We start from the raw sequence: 16,952 nt of genomic DNA, 5'->3' as shown, positions 1-16,952 counted from the left end.
CTTGTAACAAAACGAAGGGATTCAGAAAATTTTGCAGAAGACAAACGGGAGAAGAAATGATGCAGGGAAAATGCCAGGAATGCAGGATACACTTAAAGGCATCACTCCACAAATCTGGGGTGGTATGGATTTCCGATGGTTAAAGACTATACGGGGTCGTTGATTGCAGGAACGTGTGGGATAACGCTCATTTCTTCCTAATTGCCGTAAAAAAAAACGGCCTGGAAGATGCGGCGCATTCACAATGGTGGCGCGCTCCAATGGAACTCGTCGTAGAAAACAGGGTCCCGGAACGCTCAAAGTTGTATTGGAGCGCGCCACCCTTGAGCGCGAGCCGCATCTTCCGGGCCGTTTTTTACGGGAAGTAGGAAGAAATGAGCGTTATCCCATCCGTTTGTGCAATCGACGACCCCGTATAGTCATTAGCCATCGGAAATCCATACCATCCCATTCCAGATTCGTGGGATGATGCCTTTAAACGTAACTGTTGCGTCCTAAAGTTGTGCTGCAAAAGCACCGACCCGCTCAGTAAAAATTTCATAGAACATTAACGATTTCTGGATTTGTTTGGCTTCTACACTTCTCCATACATTCTTCTGCATGTAAATACATCACCTACTATTTTCAACTCTTTAGTACATAGTATTTATCCGGCGTATTGTGTCATATGCTCACAACTCTGCTGTTTGTGCTTGTTTTCTTCTGCAAACAGATCAACAAACGTTGATTGTTACTTACTTTGGTTTGTTTACAGCGCAGATGCAACGTTTTCATGTCAAAAACATCTAAATAACAACGTTTAAGTGATCAACCACTCCTGATGATTAAGCGAGTATTTGTTTGGCGCAATAGCGGAGCGGAAATAGGGAGATTTGATTGTTAGTTGGAATTTTTGCAATACATTTTAAAGGAATTAGTTATCGTTCTCACACTAGGGAGGCAATATTTTCAAATCACAATAGGAAAGAAAAAATTCGAGTAGAAAATCAGGTGGAAATATGCGTTTTCTTTACGGCGATCGAGCGATCAAAATGGGACCATTATTCATCTCTGCAGTCCGATTGCAGCAATCGTCGCTCGCCAACCACAACCACAACTCCAGGGCGTTTTGACACGATTATATCGTCACCTATCATCGCACCTGCTGCCAGAAATTGTAAGAAGGAACTGCTAAATGAGAAATCTAAGGTGGTTCAATCTAAGGTTGTTAATGTCGTACAACTTACCAAAATGCAGAGCTTTGCAAAAGTAATGACCAGAAACGACCCAATGAATCAAGTGAGAAAAAGAATTGAATATCCTTGAATGTTCCTTGGATTTTTACATGATGACTACAACTAGTCGATCATAAATGCTAACGTATGTCTTCTCGAAATCTGGAAAGTTAGATAATTTAAAGGCATCATCCCACGAATCTGAGGTGGTTCGGATTTCAGGTGGCGTATTCGTGTACGGGATCGTAGACTATGGAGAGCGGTGTGATTCCGTCCATTTCTTCCTAATTGCTGTAAAAAACGATCCAGAAGACGCAGCGCGTGCACAAGGCTAGCGCGCTCCAATCAAACTCGTTGTAGGAAGTAGCACGCCGGAACGCCCGAAGCCGTCTCTTCCGGGCCGTTTTTTACGGCAATTAGGAAGAAATGGACGGGATCACCCTTCTCTCCTTAATCTACGATCCCGTATACGAATACTCCACCTGAAATCCGTACCACCTCAGATTCGTGGATTGATGCCTTTAAAACATGACTTCTCAAAGGCCTCATTCAGAAGAGGTTGCCATCTCATAAGATATTACATGGGAGAAAAGATCGAAAAGAGGCCGAGTCGTTGTCGTCACCTAAGAAGCTGCGCTGTCGTGACATTGTCGGGCCACCACATGGTAGAATCCCTCCACTGATACTAATTAGAATGCGACCCGCGTATGATATCGCGGATCAAAATTCGTAGTGGTCTTGATATCGAACAGACTCGTTGTTCACCCTTCCACTTCCTACCGATTTTTGGACCCTTGGCGTTAATAGAACCCCTCCAAATCTCTGCGAACCACAATTACAGGTTCGTGCAGGGTCAAGTTTGGAGAATGGGCACGACCCTCTCGAAACCGAATGGGTATATTGCGCAGTTTGGAGTTAGTCGGGATCGATTGTATATTCTGTTGCGAATCAACTGCTTCTTGAGATGCTCCTTATATTCTTCAAATTTTCATTGCAAATATTGGAGAATAGAGAACCATAGAATGGAAAAATATAGAACTACTAGTAGTTGAAATAACGGGTATGTAAACTCTTTGTTGTCCTTATTCTCGTTTTTCTGCTGGGATTTTTCGCAATTTTGAAGCACAAATGTACATGTTAAGTCTGTGGTGCAGATGAAATATTTGTATTTATGAGATTGGTGGGCTCTGTTTCTCATTTTTGCAGTGTAATGTAAAAGCAGTGAATCAAACTGAGGTTGTTAAGATCCTTTTACAAACAAGAGTCGCATGGGTGTAGTTCACGAATTAGAGCATAATCACCCCGAATCCCACTAAAAATCCATGAGAAGATACGTAGAACCACCATGTACGACCTCCAATTTCTGGCGTTAATCAATCCACTTGGGATGAGCCCCCACGTTTACTTCAATTCAGAATCGTTTGAGGTTTACGAACGTGTTATTGGCCTATACAATGACTTGCGAGGGCTGGCCGACGGGTCAAGTCAGCGTTTTTATCCTCCCAGACAAGTCTGGTACCAATTTATCGACCCCGGAGGGATGAAAGGTTTGATGAGCACTAGGGCGGATTCGAACCTCCGATCGGATCGTGCGGAACCTCTAACCGCTACACTACACCCGCCTCTTCTCATTTATTAGCGAAGATAATTGAGTGCTATTATATTCATACTTGTGAACTGCGTCTTTATCCCCCTCCGTACTCGTAAAAAGTCCCAAACACCATCGGTTTCGTCATGCGCTGCCTTTGATTACAGCACAAGTTTCCTTTTGAAGATGAAGATTAAATTTGCTGTATTATTTAGTGCAGCAGATTCTAATGATCACGACTGCAGTAACTAGAAGTTTCAGTGGAGTATTTTAGAAAGGATACTGATCAACGTTCGTTTTCTTTTTTTTTTTTTGTTTCCAAGGAATGATTGGCTGATATACGAAAGCACAACCAACAATGAAATCCACGACAATCTGCTAATACGTGATAATATGCGCAAATACACGATTATCACCGCACAACAACACGACCAGTATGTGTTAGTCACGCTATTCGGTCAATGGCCGCTGGTTGGTTTAATATTTGAATCGTTTTTGTAAGCAAATATGTTCAATGTCTACGATAATTTTCTGTGCTTCACGTCACACACTACGAAAAAAAAGGTACTGGCGTATATTCCAGCACACATTCCAGACCTCATTCCAGAATGCGGGTGTGGCGCAGTCGGTTAGAGGTCCGTTGTAGCCGCACGGTCGAGGGTTCGAAACCGTCCCAGTGCAAACCAAGCCCTTCATCCCCCCGGGGTCGATAAATTGGTACCAGACTTGCCTGGGAGGATAAAAACACTGACATGATCACCGGTTGCCCCCCACAAGTCATTGTATAGGCCAACACGCATTCCAAAACCTCAACGGTTAAGAATTCCAGTACAACGCGTTGGCGCATCCCAAGTGGATTGATACGCCAGAGACTTTACTTTAGGGACTTTTATTCCAGACCTCAGCGAAATGAGGCAATTGTTGAGATTACAGGTTAAAAAGAATAGAGATAATCATAAGATGATTAATATGAGCAGATTCAAAACTACAGTTTTAGAAAAAGTGCAGAAAAAATCAAAAATTCTTTCACAATTATTTTCCGGAAGTTTTCGTGGAGTTCTTTCCAGTCTCGCGGAAAGCGTTCCTTGCATTAAGATTATTCAACACGGATTCGAGAGAGGAATTGTGCACAGTACAATTATATTAATTAACTACTACCGGTTGTACAACCCTGATTGTTACCTGCTAGTGGTGGCCCTGCTTTTGCTAAACGCAAACAGGCACTTGAGTATTGTCTTAGTTATACACCCTGCACTGTTATATGGCAAAAGCTTCCCATACCTTGCAAAAAGGTGCTGTCGTCCAGCACCATACCAAAGCACATACCCTGGTGAGAGGTCGAATTCTTGAGGGAACCATGGAATCTTTCGCAACAAATGTCCATCTCGTAACACTGAACTATCGAACATTGTCGAGTGAACTCCAACAAACCGCACTATCTAGGTTTTACTAGCAGGCAACGATATCTCTGTGTGCCGTTTGCTGCACTGCAGGAAACACGCATCAGGGATCGTCCTCTTATCAGCATCGACACTTACACCATCTTCTGCTGATGAAAGAAAAGTAAGAGGCTGTGCAATAGCTATCAGGAACGATTATAACAACCTGGTAGGGGAGACGTCAAGATGCGCCTTGTACGATTGCGGGATCGCAGAAGACTCAAACTCCAGAGCGTAAGTGCTCACGTACCTACGGAGACCGCAGAGGATCTCAACAAAGACACGTTTTATGATGATCTCAATACGTTGATAAGATATAAGATACCAAGCCTGCAGGCGATAATTGTCGGAATTGATACGAATGCGAAGGCAGGACTTCACCAACAATCCGAATGCATGGGAAATGGTTCAACCCCATGGAGCATACATCGGACATCTGATGGACCTTTGCGAGCAGACAAATCTCATCATTGCATCCACATTTAAGAGGAATCATCGACGCCATCAGCTTACGTGACAATGTAGAATCCCATTTACCCAAGAGCAGCAAAGGCGGAAGATACTGACTCTAAGCTTCAGCACGATCACGTTCTGACGAAGGACACCTCTGTCAGATATCCGAAAATCTAGAGCTGTCTGGGACTCCGCACTCGATCCCGACCACCGCCCAATTCTTCTCAGCTTTATGCTACGGTTCCAGAAAATGTATCGGGGAGCTCAACATCAGCCGAACCTCGACTTGGCAGATCTGAAAAACGAGGAATGCAGAAAGAAGTTCCGCCAATATTGGATTATAGACCAGGGAGGTAGTGGACGACGCTGACTCTTTCACTAAATGCATTCAGGACGCTGCAAAGAAAACGCTCCTGGTTTTAGCAAGAAGGAATAAATTCGCCTCCGCGGAGACAATATCCACCTACAATTCTGTATGTGTAGCTAGTACCACCGGTGATTTCAGCCAGGAGAAGCGCCTGTGAAGGAGGTTGCGTCAACTACAACAACACCACGATAACGAAGGCCGTCAAGAGCGAAGGAGGTTGAGAAGGCATGGGAGAACAAGAACCCGAGAAAAGTCTACTCGGAGTCGCTGTCGGGAGGTAACCCTTCCCATGTGGAGGGAGCATTTTAACAGTTTGCCGACAAGCGCCGTCAGTCTCTGAACTCGTGCACCCCCAAAGACAGGCATACACCACAGTCAGCGAAGAGCAACCGACGAAGTCAGAAGTTCTAGCACATATTCAAAAAATGAAGAGTGGGAAATTTGGCGTGGACGTTAGAATTAGCGCAGAAATGCCTAAATCTCTTCCTCCTTCTAGGATTCGTGAGATGGCGAAGATCATCCGTTCAAAATGGATTGACGAAAGGATTCCTGACTCGTAATTACCGAGGAATACCATTGCTGCCTGTAATGTACAAGGTTCTTCAGCGGATCATCCTGGATCGACTAATCCGACATCACGAAGAAACCACCCGTGACGAAAGAGCCGGCGGTATTCGAAGCCTCTACAGCTAGTACTTCGCGCCTATGGAACTTCAGGAAAATTCGTGCGCCTAACAAACGACATGAATAGAAAACAAATGCTGCGGTCCGAACACCAGCTGGATGTACTACACCGTTTGAAGTGGAAACTAGAGTGAGAGAAAGGGCTGAGCCGGGACCCTTTCTGTTCACCTTTGTCTGTTGTTGTTCTGTCGATGACATAATGCGAAGAGCAGTGTCCCGCCGATGAGATTTTAACACCGTCTGCACGTTCCTTGGTGGATCTCAAGTACACCGACGATGTAGTAATATTCGCTTCTAGAAGCGCGAAGTTAAATGTTGTTAGCCTTGTATCGAAATTAGCTGCATCCTGCGGACTGCGACTCCGCCCTGATGAATGCAAGCAGATGTGGGTCTCTTCGGAATCTTCAGCGGAAATCAAGGCGATGGGCAACCTATCGAACTCGTGGGTGAGTTCTGTTATTTGGGCTGTATGCTGCAAAACGATGGCAGCTGCGAGAGAGATATTCAGCAAAGATGCGCTAAAGCTAACTCGGCATTCAACTCATGGCCCAAATGCCTGTGGTCTACCCTCATCGCCAACGAAGTCAAGCTACAAGTTTACTTATCTGCAATTCGTTCTATTATGATGTAAGGATCGGAGAGCTGGGTAGCGCCGTCGACGGTGATGGAGAGGCTTGACTGTATGGAAAGAAAGCTGTTTAGACAATTGCTAGGCTACTTTTGGGCGATGGCGTGCCATAACAAAGAACTTTACTCGGAAGTGGACATAGTGTACTGTCAGATGACACGTGGAAAAAGAAAACTACATCTTGCCCCGACTTCTAAAGTAGTCACGGAAAATCGTCTTCGTTTCTTTGGTCACGCTATGAAGAGACCGTCTGATCATCGTGTCCACGTTGTCCTGAGGGTGGTTCCAGAACCTAGTTGTAAAAGACCACTTGGTCGTAAGTTCTGGACGGAGGTAGTGGAAGATGATATGAGGACACTTGCCGATGACAGGTGGTTCAGTAAAGACCTAAAACTCCCCCGCTTGTAGAATAGATTCTGTGCGAACTCTAGTTGAATATTGAAGAGGATGGGCTTGGATATATTCAAGGACGACACATCCCAGCGAAGATGCAGATAGCCTTATTAGGCCGTAAAACCCGCCTGCCGACTAAGTCAAGTAAGTCAAGTCACTACCGGTTATGATATAAGTTCAGGTACCACTATTAGCCTGAAAAAAACGAATATTACAACAGAAAAACACCAAGTACAGGACAATGAGGAGTCATACGACGAAATTGAAGGGCAAAAGTGAGTCCAAGGTGGTTCTGTTTTTAAAAAATGCTGTCGGTTACTTTTTGGCATTTTATGGGTACTTCTTATTAGATCATAAGAAAAAGGAAACTGTTTATCTGTGATCTCTCGAACACAACTGCTTTCCAGTTTGAGTTGGAGGATCTACACCGCTGCTGACATGTGCTAAAGTCAGCGTCACAAAATTCGTATCTTATCATGATGTGGAAATCTGAACTTGATAGAAACCACTGATTTTGGGGTATAGATTACGAGTATGAGCATAGCTCCGCACAATGTCCCTTATCGCCCTTAAAAAAAGGGCGTGGGAACGGCATTTGTTCTTAGAGATGTACTAGAAAGCGGCACCTCTCTACACGTTCCGGTTCCCTCAGCACCTTATTCATTGCATTTAATTGAAGGCTGCTAAAGAGACCTCGTTGATTTTTGACCGCTGCGACATGGAGGCGGCGCGAGCACAGTAGTGGGGCGTTCTAAGTTACATCGTAGGAAGGAACGCCGTTTTCTATGGCGTTTTTAGGACGATTAAGGGGAAATTGAGTAGGGCCACAGTCATATTCGTAATCCACACCCGGAACTCTGTGTTTTCAATTAGGTCTCCACACACTGTCAATTTTGTGATACTCTGCCTCTGAATGTTGATTAATTGGTGATGGAACCAAATCAATAGAACAAAAATGGAAATAGTTCCCTCATTACTAGGCGGTAGTTTATTCGTCTAAGCGTTATTGTCGCATAGCACTGAAGTATAAACATAATGGGTAGGGATCAGAATAGCGCTCTCCTTTGGATGGTCATTGTATATTCTTCCTTTTAAAAAATTACATCTTTCTTTTTTTCTGGAGAAGGAGGTGAATTGATCTGAGGATTCTTCACATTTTTCTGATTGGAGGGCGACTGTTAGAAATCGGACTCAGATATTGACTATTGCGGTGCGATATGCCTAGTCCTACGGTTAAGATGAATTCCTGATATAGATCTTGTAACATGGGTTTTTGGGACAAATGAATGGACCCAGACGACTACGACCATCTTTGGGGGGCTGTCGTTAGGTGCCCGCATCCGAATAAGTGCCTGCAGAAGTGGCTGTCAGCAAACCACAGCAGGCATATCTTAGGCTGCCTGTGATCACTAAGCCACACTCATCTATCACCACGTCACTGAGGTCATCTGGCGTGTTCGTATTGCTATTACTTGGTAAAGTTTAGCTTCTAGGAGGATTCAAAGAACAAAAAGATAAAAACGTAGCAACGTAGAAAGTGAAAGAACGTAGGAGAAGAAAATGCCAAAATGAAGCAAAAGCAGGAAAAAAAAACAACATCAGAAAACATAAATGAAACTAAACGTTCCAAAATAAACGTAAAAAAATGTACAAACGGGAACTTGGTCGTTGTAAGACGTAGATTTGTGATTGAAAAAAACTATATAGAAGATGCAGATATACATTTTTACTTATACATAGCATTTAATCCAGGTAAGATACTGCAGTGGTTTGTAAAAGTTTCGATTTGTTTATTTTACACAAATGAAACACTATCATTTTTATTTCTGGGATTTCGTGTGCAATTGTTTTATGTATCTTTATACGTAAGTGTAGCACCTCATTAGACGATGAGGGCCGAAGATGGACGATATGATGGGGGGGCATAGGCAAATGCAGCGCAATGATCTGCTGACACTATTAACTGTTGCGCAGGGCAACTAACGATCGCCGTTGCCAGTCGTTTCCCCTAAGGATAAGTTGTCGCGGACGCTGCGGGTACCTAACGATACGCACCCCATGTTTGTTATGTTTTTCTGGTTGGAGCACCGATATATAGTTAGGAAATTCTACAAAATACAAGCTGCACTATTTTTATAGGGTTTTTTTAGGTCTTCCACCAGTCAATTGAACAGCAAGAGTATTGTTATTATTGCTGCAAGTGCATTGTTAATCGTGTTCGTGCTGATCAGCATAATTGTATATTTCGTTGCTGAAAGGAAAAGCCACAAAAGAAAAATGAAACTAAGAGAACAAATGGATAGAGAGGATGAAATACGAAGAAAAAGAAAACAAATGAGAGGGAAGTCAAGAAAGAAGAAGAAAAAACGACGTAAATCAGACACTGATTCGAATGATTCGAATTCTGGAAAGAAACGGAAGGTATGTTGATTTGGGTTCTTCAGCATATTCTATACATATCATTTTTCTCATCTTACTTGATTCATTCTAGAAAACACAGGGCACACCGTCGGAGAAAAAAGGAAGCTCGGTTTGTATTACATGTGATCATCAATTATCGAATGGCGGCTAAAGTCACTAAACGTTTTTTAAATCGCGATCGCGAAAAAAAACGTATCGTATCATGAAATTGACGATGTTAGATCCTGTCCACAAATACATGTGGTGGTGTAGCTTACAACTTTGAGCGTGGGCTCAATTTTCCCTTGGACTTTGAAAAAAGTGCGTGTGAAATAGTCGTGATCGCACCTGCAACCCTTTACGATGCAACTTATTAAGGGCATCACCCCACGAATTTGAGGTGGTGCAGATTCCAGGTGGAGTATTCGAATACGGGATGGGAGACTACGGAGAGGGGAGTGATTCCTTCCATTTCTTCCTAATTGCCGTAAAAAACGGCCCACAAGATACGGCTTCAGGCGTTTTGGCGCATTATTTTCTACAGTTAGTGTGACTGGAGCGCGCCAGCCTTGTGCGGCGCCGCATCTTCAGGGCCGTTTTTTACGGCAATTAAGAAGAAATGGACGGAATCACCCCCCTCTCCGTAGTCTCCCATCCCGTATACGAATACTCCACTTGAAATCTGCACTACCTCAGATTCGTGGGGTGATGCCTTTAAGCGCTAAAACGCCTAAGATTCTGTGATCACGTCCACGCTGTTCTACTAAACGCCTATTCTCAAAAGTCTGTGTACAAATCCCAACTTCGTTAACTTTGTGATACGCTCCTTTCAACCGGGCCTAGACGTATGGAGGTTACAGTGACAGCTGTAAGTACTGACTCCAATAAATTACTCGATATATTTAGGTGAGGAAAGCAGTTGCCGACTACTTGGAAGCTCAACTAAAAACTTGTGTGATGGCTGTCGATCCTGAAAAAGCTGGAGGTGATGTGGGAACAGTGAAACCAGAAGATCTTGAGGATGGCGGTTACTTTGGAACGCCGAAAGCAGAAAATAAACAAGAAAATGCTCCAGATAACAAGCAAGAAACTCCAGCAAAGTAGCACTTCAGCGGATTCGTGACGTACAGAATCTGAATTTTACAGCACATCGTTCTAATTACACTATAAAATAATATGTTCTTAGCAAGAATAAATCTTTTTTTAAATGTTTGTTTCACTACTGGAAATGGTTACGCAAGCATTCCGCTTTTACCTTTGAAATGGTCCTTCATTAGATCCGGATATTCGGGCGAAATCCGCGAAAACCCAGGGATTTTGATGTTTCTTATCTCCTTGCACTTATTGTCAGAGTGTAGGTTCGAGGAAACCTTCACAAATGTGGTTTAAGGAGGAAATTCTTTTTCAAATGATCGAGAGAGGGTAGAACTAAAATTGAACGGCAAAGCGAAGTCCTTAAAAGCACTAAATCCTCATAATGTGACAGATGACATGAAAGTGACGAGATGGTACAATGAGTGCTATATGTATGGATATTCTAAAGCACCAGAATAATCCGTAGCTAAATGGAGAAGAGTAAGCCCAGGAATATAACGTATCAATGAAAAGTGATTAATCGATGAGCGAGCGAGCAGTGACAAAATCGGAAGTGGTGGCGAGATATTGTCGTTGGTAAATCAATAGATCACGATTTGAGTCTTTTAAAGGCATCACCCCACGAATATGAGGTGGTACGGAATTCAGGTGGAGTATTCCGTATACGGGATCGTAAGTTAAGGAAAGGGGAGCGATTCCGTCCATTTCTTCCTAATACGGCTTCGAGCGTTCCGGCGCGCTATTTTCTACAACGAGTTTGATTGGAGCGCGCCAGCCTTGTGCACGCGCCGCATCTTCCGGGCCGTTTTTTAGGGCAAATAGGAAGAAATGGACGGAATTATCGGAATTATCCCCTGTCCGTAATCTACGATCCCGTGTAAGAAAACTCCACCTGAAATCCGTTCCACCTGAGATTCATGGGGTGATGCTTTAACACAGATGAATACCGTATTGATGGGACTTCTTTTTGAAAATTCCCTAGTTGAAATGCAAAAGATACTTTCCTTTTTCTTAAAGATGGAATCACGTACTTGCATTGTGAGGTAAGCAATAGGCTAGAAAGAGGAGAGAGAAAAAGAAAAAGGAAAAGAAGTCCTCGTGAGAGGAAAAGCCACAAGAGTGACGGTGCCTGCACGAGATCGGAAAAAAAATGGAAGTAGGTTCTGTATACTTTATTGCAACAACGTACGAAGTAAACAAAAGTTCTACAAACAAAATCTTACGCTACTTCAAATTGGCGTTCCTTTAACAACTCCCCGTTGCGAACATTACGGACTATCGGAAACATTAAAAAAAAACTAAGGAACAGGCACAAGTATCACCGGTTAGATCCAATCACAACTCATCGTGTTTATATTCGGGAACCTTCAAATCCGGATAGACATTCTTCATATACCATTCCATATTTTTACAATTAAGCCGTTTCTTTAATTCCAATCCTACACTTATGTCACCTACATCTGTGCTTGTAGGTAGCGATCGTGCACGGAAGAAGTGCTTCTGAAAGAGTTCATATTGAATTAGCTTAAAATACACGTGTTATCTACGCGAAACTCACAGCATGATCATCCATCCATGTTTTAGCCACTCGTGCTGAGTTGTGTACAGTTGTATCCATAAACGGTTTACCTTTATATGGTCTTCTGTATCTGAACACGTGCCCGACTCTACTGCACGGAGCTACAACAACTCGACCACCACACATCCATGTCTAGAAGATAAATATTGATCGAATACGGTTGGATAATCGTTGACCGAAGCTGTCCTGGAGGTTTTTCAGGTTGATTTTGAAATAGCACAAATGAATGTCAGGTTGTGTAGAGTAAATAGAGGGATGAAGTAACAGGACATTTGGATATCCATATCTGCAACTCCTTCCTTCCTGGCGCTAACGTACAAGTCTTCCTTCCAGAATCAGGAGACTCTTATTACTGCAAGATGCATATAATTTTAAAACCAGGGGCAGGTTGCGGGCCTCTGGTTCCATGAGTTTTTAGGAGAACGCTGCGTTTTCCTGGGCTGAACAGGTGGAGCTTATTTGTTAGAGGCGACTCCTAACCGCCTCCCTTGCACCTCCCAGTCACATTGAATGCAGACTTTTATCATGTACGAATTGCTGGTTACAAGAATGTTATGAGTGATTCCTGGCAAAGCAGAAACAGGGAATCCATCGCCTAAATCCATCCGCGTCTCAGGACAGACGCAAGGTCGGTTTCGGTCTGCGATTAGCCCCCTATCCGCCATTTGGAGACGCGCCACGTACCCTAACCGGCTGTCATTCCTTTAATGAAGGAGATTCGTTTATTTGAATAGGGTGGAAAAAAAGGCGACGTTGACCTTGCACTGCTCGTCTGTGGACGCGGCGCATGCAGAAAGGTGGCGCGCTGCTGTTTGCGCAAGGAAGAACAGCGTTTTACAAGACGTTTTCTGCGATGATTAGTTAACGGAATCATCCCACGATGCTGAGGTGGTACGGATTTCAGGTGGAGTATTCGTATACGAGATCGTAGATTATGGAGAGGTGGGTGATTCCGTCCATTACTTCCTAATTGCCGTAAAAACGGCCCGGAAGATGCGACGCGTGCACAAGGCTGGCGCGCTCCAATTGAACTCCTTGTAGAAAATAGCGCGCTGGAACGCCCGAAGCCTTATCTTCCGGGCCGTTTTTTACGGCAATTAGGAAGAAATGGACGAAATCACCCTTCTTCCCCCAATCTACAACTACGTATGCGAATATGCCACCGGAAATCCGTTCCACTCCAGATTTGTGCGGTGATGCCTTCAAAAGGTAATGATGTATGCTTATCTCAAATGACTTACCTTTAATGAAAGCTCAATATTTTCAGCTCCCCAAATCTCCATACCCATATCGTACTCGCCTAGCGTACGGAAGTACTCACGACGAACTGCCAAAAGCCCTCCAGGCATTGCAGGCGAGCTGGAAGCAATTTATGAATGTTTTGTTACTATTATTACCGTGAACCTTATTAACTGAATTTCAAACTCTACAAAACCCATACTCGAATGGTTTCACATTATTTTCGGGAATATCAAAATATTCCCAAGGGATATACACCCATTTGAACGTCAGTGTCCAATCAAAGCCGCTTTTTGTCACCATCGCTTTGGCATAGTCGAATGTGAATGGATTAATCAAGTCGATTATCGGGAGCACAATGCTAAAATAATCGTATATAGGCTATTAGAAAATTTATACTAGAAATACATAAAAGATGAAGATGATTCTATTGAAGGATCGAGAAAACACTGAAGAAGAAACCAAACTAAAAATTACCCAGATTTCATCAGAGAGAGGGAGGAATAGCCTTAAAAATTCAAATAAATCCCATTGTAGTCAAAAGTCGAATGCTTCAATATACATCGCTAGTATATTCCTTTTTGATGACGTCACATTGACCAATGAAATGCGAGCAAAAGCCACTCCCCCAAAGCTTTACCAATGACATGTGAGCAAAAGCCACTCCTCCAAAGCTTTCCTAACCTAACCTGTTGGGATTTTCTTTGATTGGTGCCAATAACGGTTCCAACCAACGTTCTGTAACTTCACAATGACTATCCAGGAAAACTATGATGTCACCGGTTGCTTGACGAGATGCAAGAGTCTGGAATTTTTGATTTTTGAGCCTCCACACGCTATTAGCGTATCACGATTTCGACATGGTGCGGAATTCACAACGAAAGGGTAACGTTCGTGTAGTAGAGTGCGAAACCTTGCGTGGTTCTGTGCATCTTCCCCTAATCGTCGTAGAAAAACGGCGCTAAAGACGCCGTCTTCTACAATGATTTCAGTTGCAGCGCGCCATACCCTCGTACGCGCCGCATCCAAATGCGAGCGGTCGGAGATCAATGATGTCCTCTCACCAGCGTACTCAAGTGAAACCATGAACAGTCTCCTGAGGGGGCTGGAACATGCACATAAAAGCGCGTTCCAACGCACCTCAGAGGAACTGAAGCGGTTTCACGAATTTTTTTAAAGGACGATTAGGGGAAGATGAGCGGAACCACGTCGGACTCCACAATCTACTATTCCGAATTCTACGCCTTCGCTGTGGGTACCGCACCATGTCAACGTCCGTGGTACGCTTTCTTTGACCATTAACGACACAAAACGTTACTTTGGCTCGAATAAGTCCTTGACGTTCTTCACTCCTTGTCACACGCATTTTGTTTGTATATCCCATTACTGAAGCGAACTGGTTTAGATGATCGCTCAACGCATGTTCTTCTTCACTGGCGTCCTCGTAGAGAATCACTTCATGCAGTAAATGAGCTGGTGTACGTTCAAAAATCCCTAAATTCGGATATATTACTGGGATTTGTGGCATTCGCCTCGGATACTTGGTGAATGTCAGCACAAATGTATGATTCAATAGAACTCCGATGAGGTAGAATTTATAATCAGATGTTGAAACGACACCGGAAAAAAAACTTTATCTTCGCCGTCTTTATAGTGGATCCAATTGCACTCTTTGCTCTGCACTACCGTATTTTGCGAACTGGTAAATCTCATAAAGTGGATAAAATGTCTGGGGTCAATCATTCCGCTTGGGATGCGCCACCATGGGTCACTTCAATTCGGAATCGTTTGAGGTTCACGAACGTGTAAGTGACCTATACAATGACTTGCGGGGGCTGGCCGATGTCTAAAGTCAGCGTTTTTATCCTCGCAGACAAGTCTGGTGCCAATTTATCGACCCCAGAGGAATGAAAGCCTGGTGAGCACTGGGGCGGACTCGAACCTCCAATCGATCGATCGCGCAGAATCGTGCGGAACCTCTAACCGCTACACTACACCCTCACGTAGATCTATTCTTTATCGTAGATCTTATATCAAACGCAAAAATTCAATCACGTGCAGGTTCCGAACGTGCAGAGACGCGAATACGTACGTCTGCTTCGCTGTGCTCTCACCTGTCAACATACGGAGCAGAACAGATAAAGCCTCATTGTGATGAACAATTACGACAGAGGTGGAGAATTCTGCGTCGAATGTTGTGTTTTTACATCTGAAATGGGGACGACTTAAAAAAAATGTTGGCATAAAAACGAATTTGAGTCCTACAGTTCATGAGCTTGTACGCCAAGATCACGTCGAACGCCAAGTCGATCACTCGCTAAGACATCAAAAGAAAAACTCTTGAGACCGAATTTGTAGTAGGCTTTGTCCTGAAAACAGATGTAAAGAAACAAAGAAGCAGAAGTAACTTGTTGATAGTCGAATTTAAGCAACAGCCAAGATTGTTAACAAACTTTATTACGGCTTAGTTGCAATCCCTATGGCAAGATTCAAGGAAAGTCGAACTTTCGCACTTCTGGAAGCAGAAGTAGTCTGCACTAGGATGATAAGCGTGCAGGATGCATGCTAATCGACCCGCAACTTTTGCTTCATTATAAACATAGCATTATTGTTTTCTAAAAAAAAACTACAGCTACCAGTGGACAGCTATTTTAAATTTTGTTTTCATCCCTTTCTCCAACAGGGTGCGACGCACTTTTTGGCACATGTCCTACAAATTCGCGCACTCGTACCGTCATTGTAGACGACTATGTATTCTGACGGAACTGTATACTACTCATGATTCAACTGTTTTCGCGAACAGTTGTGATTAAAGGCATCAACACAAGAATCTGAAGTGGCACGGATTTCAGCTGGAGTATTCGTATACGGGATCGTAGATTATGGAGAGGGGGGTGATTCCGTCTATTTCTTCCTAATTGCCGTGAAAAATGGTCCGGAAGATGCGTCTTGTGCACACGGCTGGCACACTCCAACCGAACTCGTTGTAGAAAATAGCGCGCCAGAACGCTGGAAACCGTTCCTTCCGGGCCGTTTTTTACGGCAATTAGGAAGAGATAGACTACGATCCCGTATACAAATACTCCACTTGAAATCCGTACCACCTCAGATTCGTGTGGTGATGCCTTTAATAAAGCATTTTTTAGACAATATATGTAGCTCTGGGCCAAGCCAACCATGGATTAGGAAGATCGAGTTTTCTCTGCGAATTCTTCTTCAGACTCGGCTTCTTCGTACCCGTCCAAAGCTAGAGACGCAGACATCTTACCTCGTCGTTTAGTTCCGCTTCAAGTGTTGTGTGATTACAATTGTTTTGTGAGTAACCCAACCAGCCTGCTAAGCTGAAATGAGCAATACCAAGATTTGAAGCTGGTATAAATTTACCAACCGTTAAAACTCACTTCTTGTAAGGATTCACGTGCGGACAACGCACTAAAAGTGGTGGTTCCTCTTTTTTTGTGCTAGATTCGTCCTGATCACAGTGTACAGCTATGCAGTACAATAGCAACAGTACAGGAACTCGCATTTTCTACCCTTCAAAAGCTGCTTTTTACGAAATGTTGATGATGTTGAGGGTCGCTGTGGGACAATATGCAGTTCAGGTTGTACAACTAACAGCAAAAGCGTAGCCACTCCCAATGCTTCCTAGTGGTCCTGAAAAACAGTGGGGAAAAACCTACGAAGTTCCTACGAAGCTCGTTAGAACTCGCCCCCTCTCTACACGTTCCTATTCCTTCAACAGCCTATTGGGTATTGGATTTACTTCAATAGGCTACTGGGAAGGCTTCACCGATTTTCGACTGATCGCGTAGATGGATGGTCCGATCTAACGTACCTCAAACGAACTAACACTATTCCCTAGAGGAGTTTTCC

The 16,952-nt window shown here is 43.6% G+C and overlaps 4 protein-coding genes across 6 annotated transcripts; 2 read left to right on the top strand and 2 right to left on the bottom strand.

Annotated features, from left to right (window-relative positions):
• Positions 1-1,040: 1,040 nt before the first annotated feature.
• On the bottom strand, positions 1,041-4,211 carry RB195_007430 (uncharacterized protein; the record flags this gene model as incomplete). Of its 2 annotated transcripts, XM_064181048.1 has the most annotated exons (4): positions 1,041-1,167; positions 1,227-1,311; positions 1,360-1,376; positions 4,084-4,211. In XM_064181048.1, the coding sequence occupies 4 exons, from the start codon at positions 4,209-4,211 to the stop codon at positions 1,041-1,043; spliced, it is 357 nt and encodes a 118-aa protein (XP_064037870.1). The 2 variants fall into 2 exon arrangements, with proteins under 2 accessions (XP_064037870.1, XP_064037871.1); XM_064181049.1 differs by lacking the exon at positions 1,360-1,376 and having other exon boundaries at positions 1,041-1,170; positions 1,227-1,331; positions 4,129-4,211.
• Positions 4,212-4,427: 216 nt separating this feature from the next.
• RB195_007429 (uncharacterized protein) lies at positions 4,428-4,727 on the top strand (the record flags this gene model as incomplete). Its single annotated transcript, XM_064181047.1, has 1 exon — positions 4,428-4,727. One exon carries the CDS (start codon positions 4,428-4,430, stop codon positions 4,725-4,727), a length of 300 nt encoding a protein of 99 aa, XP_064037869.1.
• A 1,391-nt stretch (positions 4,728-6,118) lies between these two features.
• Positions 6,119-10,270, top strand: RB195_007428 (uncharacterized protein; the record flags this gene model as incomplete). 2 transcript variants are annotated; one of them, XM_064181045.1, is made up of 7 exons in its annotated part: positions 6,129-6,191; positions 6,254-6,372; positions 6,448-6,689; positions 6,948-7,041; positions 8,917-9,187; positions 9,258-9,296; positions 10,073-10,270. In XM_064181045.1, 7 exons carry the CDS (start codon positions 6,129-6,131, stop codon positions 10,268-10,270), a joined length of 1,026 nt encoding a protein of 341 aa, XP_064037868.1. The 2 variants fall into 2 exon arrangements, with proteins under 2 accessions (XP_064037867.1, XP_064037868.1); XM_064181046.1 differs by lacking the exon at positions 6,254-6,372 and having other exon boundaries at positions 6,119-6,191; positions 6,459-6,689.
• Positions 10,271-11,596: 1,326 nt separating this feature from the next.
• RB195_007427 (uncharacterized protein) lies at positions 11,597-16,605 on the bottom strand (the record flags this gene model as incomplete). Its single annotated transcript, XM_064181044.1, has 10 exons — positions 11,597-11,761; positions 11,820-11,972; positions 13,082-13,199; positions 13,282-13,440; positions 13,769-13,884; positions 14,398-14,573; positions 15,194-15,288; positions 15,345-15,448; positions 16,348-16,420; positions 16,481-16,605. 10 exons carry the CDS (start codon positions 16,603-16,605, stop codon positions 11,597-11,599), a joined length of 1,284 nt encoding a protein of 427 aa, XP_064037866.1.
• Positions 16,606-16,952: the final 347 nt, after the last annotated feature.

Source organism: Necator americanus, chromosome I (assembly GCF_031761385.1).
Source record: "Necator americanus strain Aroian chromosome I, whole genome shotgun sequence".
NCBI lineage: Eukaryota > Metazoa > Nematoda > Chromadorea > Rhabditida > Ancylostomatidae > Necator > Necator americanus.
This window is presented reverse-complemented; position numbering and strand designations above follow the sequence as displayed.